The 22,909-nt window shown below is 35.3% G+C and overlaps 1 protein-coding gene across 1 annotated transcript in view; it reads right to left on the bottom strand.

The window, feature by feature from the left end:
- Positions 1-22,909, bottom strand: part of Drgx (Dorsal root ganglia homeobox) — a 73,451-nt gene that overhangs the window by 29,660 nt on the left and 20,882 nt on the right. Inside the window, exons 4-8 of the mRNA XM_073088987.1 lie at positions 17,430-17,521; positions 16,894-16,995; positions 2,495-2,608; positions 1,842-2,002; positions 721-828 (exon numbers count right to left, since the gene is read on the bottom strand). Of these exons, the coding sequence (XP_072945088.1) occupies positions 721-828; positions 1,842-2,002; positions 2,495-2,608; positions 16,894-16,995; positions 17,430-17,521 (577 nt within the window). The remainder of the gene's footprint in view (positions 1-720; positions 829-1,841; positions 2,003-2,494; positions 2,609-16,893; positions 16,996-17,429; positions 17,522-22,909) is intronic.

The raw sequence follows: 22,909 nt of genomic DNA, 5'->3' as shown, positions 1-22,909 counted from the left end.
TTTTCGAGGCGTTCCAGCTTAGTTCTCAGGGGTAGAGGCGCATCTGTGACCGACCTCAGGTAGGAATATCTAATCCTATCTGGGGTTGATTACAGATGTCCATGGGCGGCAGTAGCCACTTACCATCAGGTGGACTGCATGCTCGTCTGCTACTCTTATATTATAAAAAAAAAAAAATGTCGTAAGACCTCTTGTTGTTAATCTTATAATTATGCCTTAGAAACCCGTTGGCTTTTCATGTTGACCAACAAAGTATAATAACCTTATTTTAAATCTTGAGCTAAGTTTATTGGACGTAATAATTGTTATATGCATCCTCTTCCCACAAAGTACAGAATCCAAGTGGCTTTTATTTTCCCGAATATATTTGATTTAAAATTTTATTTGATATTTTGGATAGCGAAAACAAAACAAACCGACAAACATGTTATTATTTAATTATAATCTAAATCAAAGGGGTGTCTTGTTGTACTTCTTAATAAAGTACTTCTATACTCAATTTTATGCCTTTAGACCCAACGATTTGGACGTCGTTGTTTAAAAAGTTTTTTGTCTGAATCGAGAATCGAACATCTAAATACTCGTAGACAGACTTAAAAAAAATATTTATTTATTAACATAATAAACATATGTTTGTCATAAGATGTCAAATGACAATGTACACGGACATTGTAGCCTTATGGTGAATGACAAATAGCTTACTATGAAGTAGGTACTTACTGGTCGAAAGGCGAGAATATGTGGTGTGGAGGGCGGGTGTCGGCGGCTGCGTCGCGGGAGCCCGCGCTGCCCACCGACGGCGCCGGCGACGGACAACTTGTTTCTGATCTGATGAAAAATATTCATTAATTTAGTAAAAAGTTTTTTTGTATATGTAATATAGAGCACCGGACGAGCATGCAGTCCACCTGATGATAAGTGGTTACTACCGCCTATTAGGATTTAAATGCATGCTTTCTATAAAGGCATTTGAACTTTCTAGAAGAACCTGTCTGAAAATTCAATATCATATTTAACAAAATAATAGACCTATTTCTGCATAAATAGAAGCTCGTTTTCTAGAAATGAGGTACCAATGTAGTAGGTGCGTGTTGGTTTAAAGACTAATGCGTTGGTTTAAAAAAAATCAATAAATTTAAGGTGGAACCTGTCCTGTTTCTTGTTCTATATGAACTTGACTGATGATGACTTGATGACAGATGCTCAACATAGATAACAGTGGTCACTTAACATTATGTGGGCTATATATATTTGCCACTTATATCAAAATATTTGAAGGTGGTAGAACCCTTTGTGGTTCGACTCCGGCGGCACCACCGCCACACCTATTTCTACCTAATAACAGCAGTGTTAGGCGCTGCTGTGTTCCGGTTTAAAGGGTGTGGTAAGGGAGACAGACTTTTCCGAGGCGTTCCAGCTTAGTCCTCGGGGGTGGCGGCGCATCTGTGGCCGACCTCAAGTGGGAATGTCTAATCCTGTCTGGGGTTGATTACAGATGTCCATGGGCGGCAGTAGCCACTTGCCATCAGGTGGACTGCATGCTCGTCTGCTACTCTTATATTATAAAAAAAAAAAAAAAGAGTCCCAAAATTACTTCAAATATCCAAATAGCCAAAACTACAAAAGAATTTGTAATTAAAATTTGTGTTTCCATGAGATAAAGCTTGTAAAAACCAAATTTGCACGCCGAAATGGTAAAATAAGAGGATTCTTGTATCTTAGGACATATTTCACCAGAGATTTGTATCATATTTTGGCAAATAAAGATGTTTGATTTGACTTAATCTTTGAAATCGTCGTGCGATAAAAAATTAGCACCTATTAAAATATCCGTCACCTACCTATCATGCCTCGGGGATCTGTTCGGCGAGCGGTGCGGCGAGCGGAGCGGCGAGCGGCGCGGCGAGCCCGGCGTGACGGGCGGGGACGCGCGCGGCGACGCTCCCGCCGCCGATATGGGGGACGCGTCGCCAGAACCTCGCGACATGCACTCGGATGAACCCTGGATCAAAAGTTACTACTTTATTAAACGCCATAAGAGTTTATACCTACTTAGAAAAAACTACTTTTTAGAAGTAAATTAGATAAATTTCTCTATTTAAACGTTACATCAGAAAGATGTGAATATCAAATAATTATTAATTTTGGACTAAATATAATTAATAGGCTATAGACGAAGTAATTGAAACGATCGAAATCGAAGGAGGGAATGTTTCATTATGTTTAAATACTTGAATCAATAGCATAATAGTCGTACCGATCTGCCGAGGAGTTTTTGATTTGATCATTGAAAAACCTATTCAATTTCAAGGTTTTTCAAAAGCCTTAAAAGCATATTATTACTTTAGTTTGAACACTTACATCCTTGTTTTATGTGTATCTGTAGCAGCGACAGCAGAAAGTAATATATTGCAGCCCTATTTTTTTAATGAATTGACTAATGTTCTTAATGGTATTATAAAAATCTGAGTTAAAATTAAATATTTTAGGATACCTTATCGTCAACAGGGTCCCTCTTCGCCATAACCTCGGCTCCTTCCCGCTTTCTCTGCTCTTCTTTCAACCTTTCCGCTTTTCTCCATTTCGCCCTTCGATTTTGAAACCATACCTGTTAAATAAAATTACGTCAACGTTAAATCATTTTCTTGTCTGTTTATAAATTATTAAATCCTTACAAATGTTGTGGCTATAGAAATTTAATATGTAACTTTTAAATAATTTATTTATTTCGAATAACATTATAATTTGGGACAATATTTTCATTGTTTAGTGAGTAAGGACAACGCCCGCTTTGTCCGACTACCCCCTTTTACAAAATGTATAAGTAAATGTAAAAGATAAATGTAAGCATAGACTAAAATATAATAGGTATACGGGACAGTGTAAGTTACGTAAAAGATAAAGTAAATATATGCATAGATATTTCAAAGTGCGAGTTTTTAATAATTATCGCAAGAAATATCTCTACATAAATCGTTATGCAATATTGATTATGTGGGGTGGTTACAATCCACGCGAGCTGTAGACCATAATCCTCCACAGCTCATAGTACAGACCCCATACCCGAGCTGTCAACACTACAAGTCCTTAATAATGCATCATTACAACCCTATTTTGTTGCTTATTATAACAAAGATTACACATCATTCTGTGCACCATGAGGGAGGATACCAATCCCTACGCCAACATCATAGCCCCACACCCAAATATAACCGAAACGTAACAAAAGCTCAAGTTATACTGGCAATGTTTTATATCCATCCAACATTAAAGAGCCATGGTTGTGTACACATTGTTTGCTACGAGAGTTCAGCTTATAATGGTGGTTGTAAGCTGGTTAGCCAAACGCGTCGAGAGGCGAGCCACATTTGCAGTGCAATTTTCGCAATTTACTTTTAATAAGCCCTCTGGTGGGCGAGAGTGCTATGAAATCTCGTAGTGATCGTGTTCAAATTACACGTAGATGTGCGAATAGGCATCATAATGGGCCTTTGTGTTTGGAATTAGATTTGAAATTGGAATAGTCATAACGAATTGATATTTGCCAGTTATATTCGGTATGAAATATGGAAATCTAACAGTATATGAATGAATAGTCATGGTTTTTGCTATTGGAATCTAAATTTGAACATATTGTATGAATACAGCGTACTAACTGTAGGTACATACATTTATATTATTTATATTTAATGTTTTATATTTTAAAAAAATGCACATGGTCAAAATTTAACGCACAAACTCTCGACAAATATGACAGTTTTGGTATTTGTTTACGTATGGTCCAATACGATTTCCTAGTTCTGACACAATCCGCTAGGGGCGCTGATTGGAATTTGTATGGCAAAACGTAAAATCTCCTGGTAAGGGTACTGATTCAAATTGTAACACTTCCTTAAAATAAATCTACAAAATGTCTATTAAATGTCTCACTAACTAACAAAATTATTAATTGTACCTTCTGCGTAACAAGAAAATTTAGTCTATGACACGTCTCGGGCACTCTGCCCTAACGATCGTAAGCTAATTTAGTTAAAATAATAATCTGCCCATAATCCGCCCGCCCTAATAGTTTTTATCTCGTGCGAGGGTAGCATTAATATTTGATGTGCTCACCCCAGCCTCCCCGAGTCAAGTCGCTGATCTTTATTGTTATTAGGGAGGTAAGATGATATATTTTTTGTAAAAAGCGGTTGAATTAAATTTTTGGTGTTTTGACAATAAGTAGATATCCCTTCCATTACTATCCCACTGTTGAACATCTGTCTTTTTAGATTCTAATATTAAGGCATTTTTCTACCATATTAGTTCTTTAATTACAACTTTGCAATGGTGCAATTTAACGTTTATGGTCAAAACAAATGATCATTTATAACTTCAATCGCTTTTGGATCCTAATCATCTTGGACTTTCCAGAATTCATATTACTGAGCTTTTTGTCAATTTCCTTGTAATTTTTAACTTAACTTTGTATTGTAAGACATAACTAAATTTCAATGTATATGCTAACCAATACATGCTATACAAACTTAGTTTTAGTTATATTGAATTTGTAACAACATCAATAAAAAGATACTAACGAAAGATGAACTCAAAAACGCAAACATCCTTCATACCTATCGTCTGGTGCCGCTCGCTAATTCACCCCACACTTCGACAAGGTTGTAATCTCCCAAAACACATGTCACAATGTACGACCCTGTCACTTTTAACTCGGAGCGACCACCTTACGTAGACACCCTTCGCCTCAAGAGTGTTCTATCTGCGACATCATTGAGAGGATCGCAAATGAATTGCGAGGGGTCAACTTATTTTAGCCGGCTCAAGTAGTCTACGATGATGTTTTGAAAATTTAAGCTGTATTACTATCTGTTAGGGTAGTGATTTGTGTTTATACGTTCACGAGGGGTGGTGCAAACAGCAGGGGTGCTGTAATTACCCAGTGTTCGGTAAACGGCAATTGTTTGCGACTGTTACACACTACATTGAGTGTGGAGTTAAATAATAACAAATACATTGTTCGGTGCGGTGCCAAGTGAGTAATGACACTTTACGGGCGGTCTGTTAATTGTTTTTTTTAATATTTCACTACAATAGATTCGTGAATAGCCTTTGTGCTAAGATGCAGAAGTGTTGTGCTAATAGATTGTTAGTAATCAAACTAGTGCTTGTTTAATCTATGATTGCATAAGTAATGACTATCATGACTAAACTATTGCAACGTGTGTTAGTAACATGTGAGCACGCTCACGTGATTAATTTAATTATATGGTCTAAAGTTGAATATTCTTTATAAAATAGTAAGTTTGAAATATAAAAAATATCTTTAGATCTTTACTCAAATGAATAGACAATTTTGTCGATACACAAAGGAAAATCCTTTTTTTTACCAAGTTCTTGTGTTATAATCATGAATATGATAAATATATTTAAGTCGAGAATAAATCCAATCCTAATTGAAAACCAACGTAGCTAAAGTTTTAAGCAAAATCAACATAACCATATCAAATAGGCATACGTACTTTGGTATCACCCTAAAACCTTTTAATTTACGATAACCCTCACTTATTTACGAAGATACATTTTCTAATTAATTCCTTCACGTATTTTCAACTCGTCACTTAAGAAACATTAAACTCCAAAAACCTGCATCTCATGAGTTATGTCGTGTAATTACGTCAACATACCTTAATGTTTAAAAACACTTCATACCAAAGTTAACGTTAACGACTGCTGGAAATATGTTAGGAAAACGGAGGAAACTGATTAAGGCTTCCGTCATACTTTTAGTGAGTAAGAGATAAGCGATCGACAATTTATTATAGAAATGCCGTTTGAATTATTCGAATTAAACAAAACTTTTGTGAATGGTACAATTGTGAATATTTTTTGTTTTTAAAGCAATCTGTTTTGTTTTAAAAACTTGAAAAAAGATAATAGCATAATAACTATAATCCAATAACAGAAATATATATTTTGCTGCGACGCTAAAAAGTATCGGAATATATCGATTGATCTTTATCTCCAGTTAGGGTACAAAGATCATTCCCTTAATGTAAGTCCACTTCGTCCACATTTTTTTACGAAACCCTTTTTTACGAATATTTTATTTACAATGTAGACCACATTTCAATAACACAATCTTTGTTTCATCGCCAAGCTCGTTACTAGCGTATAGTACGACAAGCGCCCCATAAAGTTTCTTAAGAGATGGGGACTTTGCCGCTAAGTGACAGGTCATGTGTCGGCGAAGCTCCAGTTACTGCTAATGTATTGAAATTTCGCGTTCCTACTTCGCCAATTCTCAATTTGATTGACGTGCTTTAAAAGCCCTGAGCTTTAGCTAATGTAATGCATTAGGATGCAGGTTTAACGCCTTTTCCTTCTTTTGCCTTTTTACCACTCTTTTCTCGGTGTTTTGTTGTGTTTTTAACATTACTAGAAAAATATTACTGTTTCAGTTTAAGACATTTATCATACGAATGTCGGTTAAACTTATTCTTACTGAAATACATAAATAAGTGCAAGTTTTAGGCAGAAGTACTTAGGCAAAAGACTATTCAATTTGGGAAAAATAACATGAAGTTTAAATATTGCTCATCAAAGTGTTTAGGATGCCCATATTTGTGTGGGGATTTTACATCACTTTTATTATTTTAAGAATCGAACCTAATCCGGAACGGAATCAAACCGAAACCAAATCTTCGTTAAAGTAGGTGTAAATATTAGTTTATTTCTCGGGAGCGATTGCCTGATGTTCAAGAAAACATAAATAAAGACCTTAAACAGTCAGACTATAGTGACAGATGTGTCGCGTATATTATTTAAAAATAGTAAACGAAATCACATACTTATTAGATACCATGGTCAATGATTAAATTATATCCGTAATCTAATTTTACTGTACCCTACTTTCATTGCATTAAACTAATATTGAGTTTCGCTACTAAACCCATCCAGCATAAGCCTGCTTATACCAGGATAACAGAAGTTATCGTTAAGTTCTCCATCACATGATTAGGAGCGAAGTCGTGGCATCCGGCAAATCTTCTGATCCCGCTACATCCCGGCAGCTTCTTAGATCTTATACGTGAAGTGGTAAGTCTGGATACGGTAATGAATATTTAGTAAAGGTAAATAAATAATCCACCAATGCAGTTACTACAAGAATATAAAAAACTACTAAGTAAGAGTAGAAAGAGATAGAGCTATTTAGTTACATTATTTAATTAATTATGTGGTAGAAGTATTTTTGAAAGGCTGTATTGTTCTAGAAGTTTATTCTCATCAATGCTAATATGACTCTGGTTTACAAAACCCTTCAAATAATAAAATCGGCTTTTCACCTTTGTTATAAAATGACTTTGTTATAAGACACACACAATTTATTCACAAATCAGTTTACAATCATACGAACACGACGATAAATAGGTGTTAAGGGGTACCGAACATGTCCTTAGCGTATCCAAAGAAAAGCAAATCTTAAAAGAGGAGAAAATGGTCATCCTCCTATAAAATTTGTCGCCGGGTTTCTGAGAATACATGTACTATCTTTCGCCAATCTATTCATATAGCTGCTACCTACCCCACCGCTACACCTCCCTAACAAAGTAATGACTAACTACGCACACGACTACACCCAAAACAAACGCCACATCCACAGCTTCGCACATCACAAGCTATGTAATTAGATTCCACATCGAGTGTGGTGTAATTCGCGTAAAATGGAGCATGTGCGGAGTTAACGTGTTTACTGGCAAATTATCTTCGTATCGACTACGCGAATAATACGCTACGTTTTAATTATGGAGAGGATTACATTGGCTGGTAATTTGTTCTTAATATATGGAGGATTTGGATAATGTTTAGGCACCGAAATATGTATCATAGATACAACTCTCTTACAGCATTTATCCTTCATAAACCGTCATAATAAGTGGCAACTGTGATACATTCGTTTGTAGTCAGGCAGTGATAATCTTAGGTAGGACACGAATACGTTACTACGCCTGAGCACTAAGTTGGAATTCATCATAAGTTTCTCTCCCATATCACACTCTTAGAACCAGAACATAGCAGCACTTAATACAGTAGGCCTTTTTTTTGTGTTTTTTTTTTTTTTTGTTGACGAGGGGGAAACCTTCAAAAGGTACCCGGTGCCGTGGGAGCGGCACAGGGTTATGTGGGATTCTTACCGCACTAAAACCCCCGGTGGCCGTCCTCAGCGTTACAAAGAGGACTCCGGGATCTCCTACGGAACGCAACCGGAGTCCTCTGAACGCATTGCCCCTTCGGGCTCCGCCCGGATGAGCTTCAGAGCTCGCCACACCGTCTGGTGTTTACGACGCTATGCGACCACACATACCGCCGTCCTTCCAGGGGTCGCTTGCTAGACGGTTCGATCTCCCACTCTCGCCGTAATACAGTGGGCCTATAAGGCAGAACCACGTCGAGCCAAGAAGGATTTTCTTAATTCCAATAAAGGTAAAGGTTTAATTTTAAATCGGGATCTTTTCAAACAAAATTTAAAGTAACTGATAGAAACTACATATATTATTTGTTGGAGTAAAGAATTTGATTCAAAATGACAGATTATCGCTCGCACTTATAAAGAACGATAATTTAAACTTTCTGCCATTTTTAAGTACAATCTTTATTGAAACGAGGTGTACCTACGCGTAGGTATAAGTTCAATCAGTATGTTCATTTTTTCTACCAAGAAAGAGTTTAAAAGCAAATTCATCGCTTTAAAGTACAATCATCATCGAAACATATTACACCCAAAATTGGTCGTATATTTCCTTACTTGTTTATTTTTTCGCTCCATTTGGTAGTTCACAAAGGGTAGATGAAGGGGTAACCATCCCACGCGTATACAGTTGCGACAAATGACATCCAGCTAATGAGATTATTGCTTTATTATGACTCTTGCACTCCCTGGGGCGTAGGGCCTAGGGCCTGTGGGATTTGTCATAATTAAGCTATGATACTATTTATAGTGTTTCGTTTTTTTGATATTAAGTATCAAGTAAGTAACATTAACTAGGTAGGTAGGTATATCTATACATATTTTTATCTGGTTGTACATTTGGTTACATAATAACGTCAAGTTTATTTTTATTTCATTAGGTATTTACTCGTAGTTACCAATATTACGTGTTATTCATTGCGTTTACTGAAGGAAGAATTGATTCGACCCCGGCGGCACCACCGCCACACCTATTTCTACCTAATAACAACAGGTGCTGCTGTGTTCCGGTTTGAAGGGTGTGGTAAGGGAGACAGACTTTTCCGAGGCGTTCCAGCTTAGTCCTCAGGGGTAGCGGCGCATCTGTCGCCGACCTCAGGTAGGAATATCTAATCCTATTTGGGGTTGATTACAGGTTTCCATGGGCGGCAGCAGCCACTTACCATCAGGTGGTTAGTGGCTGCAGCCGCTCGTCTGCTACTCCTATAATATAAAAAAAACTTCATATTAGGTATATGAACTCACTTAAAGAAAATTGTTCTATAGCTAAAATTACAATTAAGATACTCTTAATTCACATAGCTATAAGTAAAAATTGAGTTGGCTAAATATTTAATAAAGTTTTAATTCTGGGTCTGAGTGCTATTGTAGTTTTTATTTTGTGATTGTACTCAGCATTGTTTCACTCCTTATCTCTCTAACCTCTGATGTATAGAATTCTAGGAAACTTAGGAAACTACGGTGGAAATAGCGTTACATTTTACATAAACTATTTAAAGACTTCTTATATCATTAATTTAGTTCAATGTATACAAACTACAAGATTGTAACATCATCGTAAATATGTATACATGTAACACTTTGTTTTAGAGTAATAAACAATTTTAAGAATTAACTTCCCTCACCGCGTTTCAAATTGAATATAACGCAAAGTGCTTTCTAAAGGTGGCATTTTCCCTCCAATTAAATTGATTGATGAAGTGGAAGCATGCTTGAACTCAGAGAATAGGGTAAAACAGAACGTGTACATGAAGTGTATTCAGACTTATTATATTTGTGTTATTAATTGCTTTGTTTCACAGTTTATAAGTAGTTAGTAAAGATCTTTATGTTATGTTTTAATGTGCTGCCACAGACAATTACCAGCATGGATCAGAATTTAATAATGTTTAAATTGAATCTTATGAATGCTAATATTCATTATAACTAATTAAAATATCATTACCCTTCGGTATCTCGTAAAAAACACTACTACGACACGTAATAGTGTTTCTACACAAATCATTCACCTTCAATCGTCATAGTGAGTTTGTATGAAACCTGATTTTTATGTTTTTTTTTAATAAAACGCCATTTTATTTTAAAAATAATACATTATTTCATCTCTTATCAAATAATAAGTTGCATTGATGAAGAATTCCTCGCGATAAGTCGCCACGAATTGACACGATTATAGGGTTTCAGCGAAGGGAATTGGGATTTCATAAGATAGACATAAAGGATGATTAGATATTGTGGGTTAATTTTATTTCATTAGGGATGACGTGCGCGATGATAACAGAGAGGGATGGGCAGCATTTATTTGAGACAGTGGCACATATTTCGAAACTATTGTACAAAATATATTTTATTCATCAGAAATAGCAAAGGAGATTTAATGGTCTCTACTGCTAATTAATGGGACATAAACTCAATTCAAAAGCATAGGAGCTGGCAGACTTAAGACCGTTATTTTCAGAAATATTATAAAAACCACCCGATCGCTTAAAATGTAGAATATTTAGATGCCACTATTCGAAGAATCCAATAACACGTTATATGTTAAGGGTAGGGTGAGCCAAAGAATGAAACATAATGTGTCCATAGGAAAATACGCTCAAAATACATTACCCTCCGCCGTTTGGTTAAAACATTATGGAGACCTCTCAGGCTTGTAAATTTCCTAACAATGTCCTTCCTTCACTCTTAAATCACGTGACAATTAAAAAACCAAATCAAATCGCATATGATTTTAAACACGATAAAAATCGTATCGTAAAAGCTTAGGACACTAAAGAACACTACAATTAGTTAAACATGAATTACAATAGAAACTGACAAACAAGCGTGAAAAGTAAACGAAAAATCTCAATTAGCAAAAACTCGATTGCGTCTCAATGACATTGACGTAGGGCTCTAGACCTTACATCACAAAACAAATGGCTTGTAAACAGCGAGGGAACAAAGACACTTGAGGACGCGACACCGAGGGCGCGATCGGTATGAAGGGCTAACGGAGTTATGAGGACTAACGAATGCGAGATGTTAGACTAAATCCGAGATGGTAACAAGAGTAAAACAATGATTGTTACCTTATTTAATAAAAATAGGAGTAGCAGACGATGTGGTCCACCTGATGGCATGTGAACTTCAATAACGAAACACCTTGTGAAGTGGTGGTAGTTGTATTGACATTCAAAAAGTGCTCTGCAAAGAACCTATTTTGAATAAAAAAAATGATTTGATTTGATTTGTAAATAACCATATGTAGACAGTAGTATATCCACAGACCTGTCTTTGTTTTGTATCCAATATAAGTATGTGAGTAAACCAGTCAACATTTAACGATACACAAGAACTAGGTACTTCAAGTTAGAAAAGGTGTGCCGTGCCCGTGATACCTGGCCGGTCAAACTATGCTGTTTCATCACCGCAATACCCCGTAAAAGTAATACGTGTTTATTTAAACTATCTCATGTTTCAGAAACCACTTCTGTAATCTTACATATAAAATTCGTGTCACAATGTTAGTTACCGTACTCCTCCGAAACGGTTTTACCGATTTTCACCAAATTTTATATGCATATTCAGTAGGTCTGAGAATTGGCTACTATCTATTTTTCATACCCCTAGGTGATAAGGGTTGTATTTTTTTTTATTTATATGGCAACACGACGTTTGCCGGGTCAGCTAGTAATCTCTAAAACGGACGAAGTTTATCAATCTGCACTTGGGTAACTCAAAAATGTGTGACACTTGGCGTGATAAATTTTCTATTTTGAGAACACTTAGACTTGGCAGGGGGATAGATCTATCTAAACTATCATTTACATTGAATGATAATGAATCAGAAACTCTTTGAAGTACTTATATTCACGCAATTTTATTTTAATGACGTTTACTTTATTATGACTCTTCTGATTTGCTACTTCAAACAAAACAATTTGAAGTAGTCTGCCGAATTGTTCGTAACATACAATGTTGCTTTGTTAAATAACTATTGATCGTCTGACATTGACCTTTATTTCAATTAGGGGGCCTCATTGTTTTTTGCATCAGTTATATAAGTATAATAATGTATATTCGAATATTTTAACTAATTCTTTTAATAGTTGCAGTATTAGTAGTCGTACGATTATAAAAAATACATATTTCAAATTTTAAATTTACAGAAATCATTTAGAATTTCTTGGTTGATTGTGATTCCAAAATCACAGTACTTCAAGATACACGTGGATTTTGACGAAATTTTCACAAAAATGAACAAAACATTAACGGTATACATTTATATAACCCTAAAAGCATATTCTTTCGTAAATTTTAATTTAAAAACCCGTTCACATGTTCTACGAGGGGAGTAATAAATTTGATAGCATTTAGAGAATTTTATGAAAGGTATGTTACACTCGCGCCCGCACGGTAATCCAATATGTCGGACAGATGTTCCTTTTTATATTTTTCGGGCGAATTATCACCGACACTCCGACTGGACGAGGATGCGAATCAAATTGAAAGCCGACTCAATTATATTAGCAAGCCCTTGTAGGGCTGTGGTTGGATGTGTCGAATATTCCCTAGATATTCTTTTTTAACGTTAATTTTAGGTTTGTTATTTGTGGGCATTGCTGGCAATCTTGCTGAAAACGCGGCATAGCAATGTTGCCATACTTTTGTTGCAATGCCATACGTTATGTGATATTTTCAAATACTTTGGAATTTTAGATTGCTAGTCTGTAAGAGGGGACCATATCAAATTATACCTGCAACGTCGCAAGGCTATGTAGAGATTGCGGAAAATATTGCACTACGTTATAAATTGTCTTTGCATCTTTTATATCCTTAGGTGCATCGCAATGAGGACTAAGTCGTAACGCCTTAAGTTCCCTCCCGTATCTACGTCATTTAGGTACAACTAATTAGGGAGACATTTTGTGTAATTTCACTGCCGTTTCATTATAAAAGAAGATAAATTAAATTTCCTCATCTTCCTTTAACGCCTTCATGAACAAAGCATTTTACGTTCATATTTTATTTAAACAAAATACACATAAATTATGACTTAAGGTTGATTACAAACGAAATAAACTATATAAGTAATAGGGCGTTTTCACTACACTATACCACTATATGACTGATTACATAACATATAATGAAACTAAAGTTAGAATTACTCCCACACTCCAATTGCATAAGTAAAATTCACTTGGCAAAATCCACTTTGCATAGTGGCAAGTTACTGGACTTATCAGCGAAGTGAGCTAACTCGCTCAGCGACACCCCTTAATCCCGTGGCACGTGCGCAGGGGCGGGGGGTAACTGCCTCATACCGTAATACCATTTCGAGATGAGCGACTTAAACGCGTTACTGCCCACCAGTGTAACTTGACCCCTACGGTCTCCGGTTCGCTTGTGGTTTACATCTAGGCTAACGTAAGGAACTTGGATGATACGGGCGTTAGTGGTATTTTTACGATTCTTATACGAAATTAGCGCAAATTAGGCTGTTATTGGTTGAAAAGTTTACAATTGCAATTAAATTTGACCAATTAATAGAATATTTAGCATGACTGCATATTTATTTATATTTAACGTATTCTTCTTCTATGATATACTAGCGAACTGATGATCCTTCTTATATGTATTTTTTACTTTTTAAAAGCTATTTTTTGCAGAATAATGTGAAGTAAGTAAATACCCAAAATACCTTTCTAAAAATATTTTCTTAGAATTTAGTGAATGTTAATATAATGTGGCTTGGTGATGTTATAGGATAATTTCCAAAAACAAAAGAAATATGTGTCATCATTGTCATGTCATATTATGGGAATCCCTTTTCTTAACTTAATAATATAGTAACACAAACGTTCAATTATTATCACGTTTGCACATCAGTAAGTAGTAGGTAGCTACCTACCTATCATTAGGTAAGTAAGCCAGCAATCCAATGAATTCCGAGAGGTCTAACAGAAGTGGACATCAAACTGTTCAATTCTCAACTGTTTTGGTGGTTTCGGCAACGAACTAGAGTGGATTTTGACAATAGACGGTACAGGTAGTTAACTAATGGAGTGTTATGGATCGACGGATCAACTAAATTGGAAATTGCCTTGTATTTCTGACTTGGTTAGCTTGAGTGCTGTTATGAAACTAAGAGCGTATAAATAGAAATAGGTTTTATACAGAAATAAAATAATAAAAGACGAAGATTAGTTGAAGAAAATGTAAGTCATAGGCACAAACGAACGTTCAATACTAGCTTATAGTAGCTTATTTTTAAAATTTGAATAAAAAGCGCATACCTTATACCGGCGATTTTTACATCTAGACTACCCAAATAAGACACAGGGATTAGAGCTATTTACTGCCGTTCATCATCAACCCACTATTATGGATTGATTTTTAATTACTGGCGTTAATCTGTAACTGCAATAAACCACAGTGTATTAGCAAGGTGGTCGGGCTTCTGATATTTTATAAGTTCAGAACCCAAAACTTAGCAGTCATTACAATGTTTGATTATCCATATTATTGATTAAAACCATTGTTAATAATCAATCTATCTAATGTATTGCCTACCAAAGATCGACATTTGAAATATGCCTATTAGAACATGTCAAACGATATTTGATAGGCAAACGTTACATTGGGTGTTTTTTTAATAATGGCATAAATCGAAAAAAAGCCCTGAATCGTCTCTACATTGTTTTCTTCGAGCACTTTATTATTTAGCATACGATTTCGGAATTGTGTGGTAACCATAAACTCCGAAGTCGACAGCGACACGCGAGCTACTAAATTGTAAGGGAATCGTGCTCGACGCACGGAATTGGGCAATTTTTATTCGCGCATAAATAAAACACGCGGTTGGGTGCAATTTGCCTAAAACTCGGGCGAATCGTGCCTGACTCACGAACTGTAGCCGGTTATTTCGGATAAAACTCGGGTATGTTTTGTATGTACGCTGTTACAAAAGTAAGCTCCTTAGATACTAAATAATAAATTCACTATGAAGTACATTAATATTTAAAAAAATAGTGACTTTTTAATGTGTTTATGACAAAAACACATAATCAATATTTTATGTACAGTGTAAGAAATAAAAATGAACAATATAAACACTAGTCATCGTGAATGACAATTAGCATTATCTTTCGTCCTTATTTGACCTCCTGATGAAATTTATTTTTACTCTTTAAAAAACCTTTATAGGAGCTCTAAACTGACCGATGGGTAACCATCGACCATCGAGTTTAGAGATACTTGATAAAACACAATATAACTGACTAGCTGACCCGGCAAACTTTGTACCGCCTCAAAATCTATTTATCAAATATATTTCATATAAAATATAGCCTATGTTACCCGTGCACAATGTAAATTTCGAATGGTGAAAGAATTTTTAAAATCGGTCTAGTAGTTTGAGCCTATTCATTACAATCAAACAAAGAAACAAAGTTTTCCTCTTTATAATATTAGTATAGATAAAACACTATATTTGCGACGTGTATTCCCTATCTATATCTAACATTCTTCAAAGAGCTACAATTCTAAATACACTTAGCTGCTGAATATTTCTTTAGAGAAAACTATTTATTCCCACGGCAACGAGTCTCGAGATTTCGATAAGTACTTTGAGGATTAATAAATGCTGTTTCGCGATCGGAATCCTAAGCGAGCCGAATTGAAAACTCCATGATACATTTCCATGTAGTTTCGTATTCACTTAGCGTGTGTTAGTTCGATATCTTTCAATCTATTTGAGCGAATCGAAAATACGAGTCGAAAATGAATTTCTCTTTGAAAGCGGGGCGAATGGGGCGGACGGTCTGATTGGTGTATTCTAATTGGAATTTTTTTTGGTTGTCTGCCGATTTGGCTTTGAAAAAATTTGAAATATTCACTAACACTACCGAAAACTAGAGCGTACTTATTTAAATAAAGTGCATGGAAAATGGAATAGAAATTCAAAGCGTTTGCAAAAACGATTTTCTGATTAGAATCACTATGTATTTATTTAAACATTGTGTACGTATCTATTCCAAAATTGTTTCTTAATTTTTTATAATCTTCTTATAAGAAAAATTCTGGAAGGTTATGTGATATGTATATGTTATGTGGTCATATTCAATTGTGTGAGAGAGAGAAATGGATTTGAGTATTGCTGAAGAAATTAATTAGATATTTTATCTTTTACTGATATTTGTTGTGTAATTTGCATTATGTCTATTAACTTTTTTTTTTTTTTTTTATAATATAAGAGTAGCAGACGAGCATGCAGTCCACCTGATGGTAAGTGGCTACTGCCGCCCATGGACATCTGTAATAAACCCCAGATAGGATTAGATATTCCTACCTGAGGTCGGCCACAGATGCGCCGCTACCCCTGAGGACTAAGCTAGAATGCCTCGGAAAAGTCTTTCTCCCTTACCACACCCTTCAAACCGGAACACAGCAGCACCTAACACTGCAGTTATTAGGTAGAAATAGGTGTGGCGGTGGTGCCGCCGGAGTCGAACCACAAAGGGTTCTACCACCTTCAGGCTGCTGCAACTGCAAATTAATAGGCTGTCCACCTGTCTTTTCCACGTGTCCTGACACCTAATTCCAAATATTGTTCCTACTTGCGGAACATGTTTCAATATCTTTTAATTTATCTAAACCAGTCTTACCTGAACTCTGGCTTCGGTAAGGTTGATTTTGAGTGCGAGGTCTTCTCTCGTAAACACATCTGGGTAATGCGTCTGCGCAAACGCCGTTTCCAGCTCTTCCAGCTGCAAAATTAAATGTTAATATAATATTTAATTCACTGAATATATGGGGATAAGTCTGGATTTCCACGTTTTTAATAGATAATTTGAAATTAGAAGACATAGTATCAATATAAAACTATTGTCAGACAAAAAGGGAGTTTGACAAAAAATAATTTAATCTTAATGATCGCTTTAAATTAATTTACGTCACAGACATCCATTTTGTGTTTTACGTTTGCATAATTATATTTTCATATATAATATTTACCTACTTTCATATTTTCATTTTTATATGTAAGTCGTTAGTCCTTACACACACATTACAACTACCCGATATGCCCAAATGGATACCATTCACTCAGGATTTCAATGCAACAAAAATGCAAAAACTGAAAAAGATCATTGGAGATATATACATGTATTTAGTAAAGATATACAAATTAGTATATAATGACCTGTTGCAGCGTAAACGTGGTCCGATTCCGCCTCTGCTTGCGGCGCACGAAGGTGTCATCGTGGATGGCCGGGTGGTACGAGTAGCTCGTATCTGTGGACAAGTTTATCATCAGCATCTGCAGCAGCATCATTATCATCATCATCGCCTCAACAACGCGTTGTTAGGTAGATATGGGTTTTCTATCATAACAAAGAGTGCTTTGGCCCTAGTTTAACATCTTGGTTAGGTTAGAATACATATAGTCAAGAAAGTAATAAAGTGTTATTTTCGAAATTAAGCTGGAAACATCAATTTTTTATATGTTTACCACATTCATCACATTAAAAAATAAAATAGTACAGAAAATCACACACGTGATGCAATATTAATTCATTAACATCAAAAATAATTTTTGATTTATTCTTCTTCAAACTATTTACCTATGACTTAATACTCATTTGGTTATGGCAAGTGATCATAGGTCATTGTAACCACTACCCATAAGCTCTATCTTGTCTGTAGTGCACCCATTTGACTGCTTATGAAAATGTATCGCCCTTATCATTGTAGCTGCCACACGACTTAATAAAAGCACAATGAACATAAATCAGAAAAACGCATTATCACAATCATTACGCGCTAAAAACCATAAAAAGATGCTTTTGTTGCCCTCGAAATTAAAATATCAATACGAAAGTAGAGTGGCCATAAAAGTCCGGAAGCGCGGACCATTACCTCCAAGTGCTAAATCGCCGCCCTAGACATTATGGCTAACGGGATGTCCCTGCGAATTGATGAGGTGGAGACACCGTGTAGGGTGAATATAGATTAGTGTACCGCCTTATGTTTAGCCACTTGAATGGTTTTATGGGTAATAAAATAGATATTTATTTGCTTTTCTTGGATAAATAGGTGTAATTTATTCAATGTTTTCCGTTGTTTTTTATTGTTTGTTGTTAGTTTAAAAGGGTCAAAAATAACCATATTAAACACTAAATTTATGAATAGAATTTTACTTTTTTATATGTATATCATACATTTCCATTTCTTCAGAAATAATATCAATAGGTAAACGTAACAGCCATAAAATTCTTATTAGACTTTTGCTATTATTATAGTTACATAAAAGTTATTTAACCCAATAAAATGTTCAAAAATAGGTAATCTATGTTTTTAGGTAAACTACATTATGTTGGTGTAGGCCAATATTATATGACTTGAAATTAGGAGTAATTAGTTTGAATTTAAATTAAAGATGTTGGATTTTGTTTACATTTATTTAGCCACCCAAGACACAGGTATATCTTTCGGGGACGGGGAGCAGACTAGTAAGACAGCGTTCCCACGAACCAAGCGAATACGATCGCCATTGCTTGCCATGCACATTGCACTTGATTCGTAGAATCTTTTGTGTCCCTACATTGGCATACTTAAAATGAAGGTATGAACTAAAAAGCAGGTTTGTAGACAATCTATATAGACATGCATACAAAAGTTAAGTTAATATGTATAGTATTAAATCCATGAAAATAGTTTGAGACAAGAAGGTTAACAAACAAATAAATCGCAGGCACCCTACTGTCAGTGAAATCAATGAAGAGCGAGGGTGACGCCCCTCGTATCTTTTCTATTATTCTTGCACTAAAGTCATTGCCAGTATTATGGACGCAATTACCCCGACTTACCCGATTCCTGTCCGTACGCCTTAATGACTCATGGACAACCTACTTGAATAGTTGATGATTTATTGCAATATGTGGTAAGATTTTCTTTTACTTATTGAAAAAGTAAAAAAAATAACAGTTGAAAAATACTATATAATAAATAAATATAGATTTCCGATTGCCTAAGAAGAAGGTGGTAGAAACCTTTGTGGTTTAGCTGCGACTACCATTTATATTGCTGTCTAATAACATCAATGTTTCGATTTTAAGGGTGTGTTAAGGAAGACAAGTATTTCTTCCGTACCACACCCTTAAAAGTTCCCTTAAAAGCTATCATTATTCAAGGTGTTCCAACTTAGTCTTCAGGGTGCATCTGGGGCCGATGTCAGCTAAAAATCCAACCTTATCTGGGATTGATTTTAGATGTCCATGTCTGATGGACCCGTAAAAGATGGAATGTTTGCTATCCGTTTCCAGCGCATAGAATATGCTACCAACCAAAAATAAAGTTGAAGCAAATCAAGGCTAAATTGTCTAAAGGGGACGAAACATAGAAACGATAAACCTATTTAAAGCAAGGCGCTTCTTCGCTTTCAAATCATCACAACAACCTCACTATAATTAAGGTCATATCAAGCAATAATTCAGCATTCAATCTATCACTCATACGATATCTTACCCTGCATTATACCTACTTATTCACTATTTATCAAGAAAACAGTAGAATCATACAGCCTAATATGTTTTTAGACAATCAATCAAAGGGTTGCTTTTCATTGTATGTATTGCCAATACGCGTCTACTCGTCAACAATATGGCTAATCTACATAGGGGGGATTAATTTTGCTCATAATTACTTCAAATTCTTTTTATAATATTTTTATCACAGTAAGACATTTTAAGATATCAGCTATAATTATATGATGCATATATAAAAGAAATATAGGTAGTTATGGAGACAGATAAATATTTATGCCATAAACTAATTAATGAATCCCCTAAATTGTTTATTATAATGATAATTATTATTAAGCTTTTCATTCCAATTATATCGATTGTATTTTGATTTCAAAAACCCCTATTTACCGGTTGTCACAGCGTTACAATATAAGTGCAACACTATTTTTTCACTTTATACTAACACTACAGTTACCAAACTGCGAATATATTAAAAAGTATTTCTTCTTATTACTAATAGTTAATACCAACAATACGCTTCAATTACTTGAATAATAAATAAACAACATACCCATTTGCTGCATTCTCAATGTATTTTATTTAAGATTAAGAGATATAAATATTTAAATTGAAACGTAAAAATTAAACATGTATAATTAAAAAATCTAACCGCATTCCCGTGTGAATTAATTCGGAGAGTGGATCACTCGTTAACCGAAATCAATTCCGAGTGGTCGTTTAAAAAGCTAGCGTTATTTATTAACGAGTTTTTTCAGTTTTTGTGCTTCAAAAGCGAGTGACGGCGGCTAATGGAGTGAATTAATTGGACCAATTTGTGTCGTTGCGATTCACTCGCCGTATTAACACAATATTCGTATGTGCGTTATTTGTTGAGACTGGGTTTCGTTTTTGTTTGTTGGTCGAAGAGTGAAGTAGGTAGGTCAGTTCGGAAAGTCTTGTAAGAAATACAGGCTAAATATCGTTGAAATAACACGTTTTGGACAATCTTACAGTTAAAATTATATGTAGAATTCTAAGGTAAATATGCGAAATACCAACCTATAGACTATGGAATGACTATGTAAAAGCAGCTGAAAACTTTACTTCGCAACTTAATAACAACCAAGTAAGGTAACAATTAACTTAATTATATCACTATGCGATACTTGCAAACCAAACATAGAGAAGACAACGAGACTAAGTAGGTTTGCTACATGTTTTCCCAAATTATTTATTTCATAAATAAATATAAAGGTGTCTACTCAACCCTTTTTATTTAAAAAGAAATAAACGCACTTGACCACCCAGACAGCAGGCAGCGCAGATTAAGAGGGATAAATATTTACATTAATTGAATATAAATAATTGAGCGTTCATCAGCCTGGTAGAAAAATCCCCGACGGCGGAAATTAAAAAGTGTTCCGCTTCCGGCGGAAGTTGGTCCGGGCGAGCTTAAGTGCAGCGGGCAAAAGTTCCGCGGTTTGTGCCTGCAACTATATTACTATTTTGAAAAACTATTAACATGTCCTGCGGTTTGTTATGTGGTGAAAGATTTTACTCATTGTCACATGATACAATTTTTGTCGACTCAGGAAGGTAATGTTGTTTTAGTGTAAATATGTCTCATTCTTTATCTAGTCCTCCAGCCCAAACGACTTGAAGGATATTAACATATGAGGTTTCGGGAGTTTGTCTAAATTGTAGGAGTGATACATATAACATTATTTTCCTTTTCAGTGAATAATTTTTAAGTGGTCTTGTTTTTGAAATAGGTAGGTACTACATTACCTACGTTGAAAGACTTATTAAATATAATCAGTGCAGAAGTTTTTAACCATGGTCTTATACCTACCTGCTTTAAATATAACCACGTATGTGAATAATATGTATGTGTAATATTTTTAGATACCGTGTCACCTAGGTAGACTCAGACTCATGGCATTTTAAAAACCAGACTATCTACAATAGGTGGTCTCAAAAGTCAAGTCAAGTCAGTCAAGACTACCTATAAAACAATAAAGACAGTAGAATAGTGCAGTTATAATTAAAACTATTCATGACGGTAAACATTTTTGAGTAGGTTTCATTAGTTTTTAAAGTCCAACATCGGATGCGATTGCGCACTAACAAACTAGAAGCCGCGCTCCGCCAGACGCTGGAAATTGCTTTATACATATTTAATAAATCGCTTAAGCCGCTTTTTTGTTCGTTGCCCACCGACCGACGCTTTTTCAACTTTCTCTACAGAGCAATTCGTTAATACATTTTAAAAATTAATACATTTACGCAATTACGAGCAACGGACGGGCTGTCATTTTCCCTAATGAAATAAGGGCTCGCTAACGAGTTTACGATGGGCCTTTGATCGGTGTACTTTAAAAAACTGAGCCCGACGGGAGTAATCTAAAGTGACATGATCCTTATTAAGTTAGTTTGGATGTAACAGAGTTAAAGCGACCGGCGGCGCGACTCAAAAACTATTTTATGAATAATAGATGGCGCCGCCGGCGACCAATCCCAAGGGAGCCCCGCCCACAGCCCGCTACCCTGCACCCTCACCCCGCTACGCCGCCCTGCCTTCTATTCATTAGCACATTACCACCCCTTGCACACGTGAGCTCTGGATCGCGAAAGAAACTGATTTGGACCGCTTAAGTCGTTAAGGATAATTGGATGGAGTGGTGAATTTCAAACGGCTGCATTGTTCTAATCTATTTGCTGATTCTCAGTAGGTACTGTTCAATTTACTGCTATTCAATTCGATTTATCTACGTATTATTTAATTTGAAATTATCTGGAAAAACACACAATATGCCCAAACTACAATGTAACGATTTATTTGACAAAAAATGTATCCATTGAAAAACAAGATTATAAGAATAAATAAAAAAAACGCATTTTTCAAACTTTCCTAGTGCACAATTTTCAAACTCAAATTTTATTTAAATACCTTACTCCAATTAAAACTACCAAATTTTGTTGGTAATAATGTCAATCCATATTGCATAGGTCACAACACCACAATAATATACATACTCTATATTCTATGTAATCAGAAGTTAGGCTAGTTTGATATAATCAAAAAGAAGGTTAAATTTAGAGGTCATTCGGGAAAAGGCTCAAGAAAACCACAAATTAAAATTCATAATAAAATTAG

Source organism: Epargyreus clarus, unplaced genomic scaffold (assembly GCF_041222505.1).
Source record: "Epargyreus clarus isolate Ecla_fem2 unplaced genomic scaffold, WU_Ecla_fem_2.2 ptg000027l, whole genome shotgun sequence".
Taxonomy (NCBI): domain Eukaryota; kingdom Metazoa; phylum Arthropoda; class Insecta; order Lepidoptera; family Hesperiidae; genus Epargyreus; species Epargyreus clarus.
This window is presented reverse-complemented; position numbering and strand designations above follow the sequence as displayed.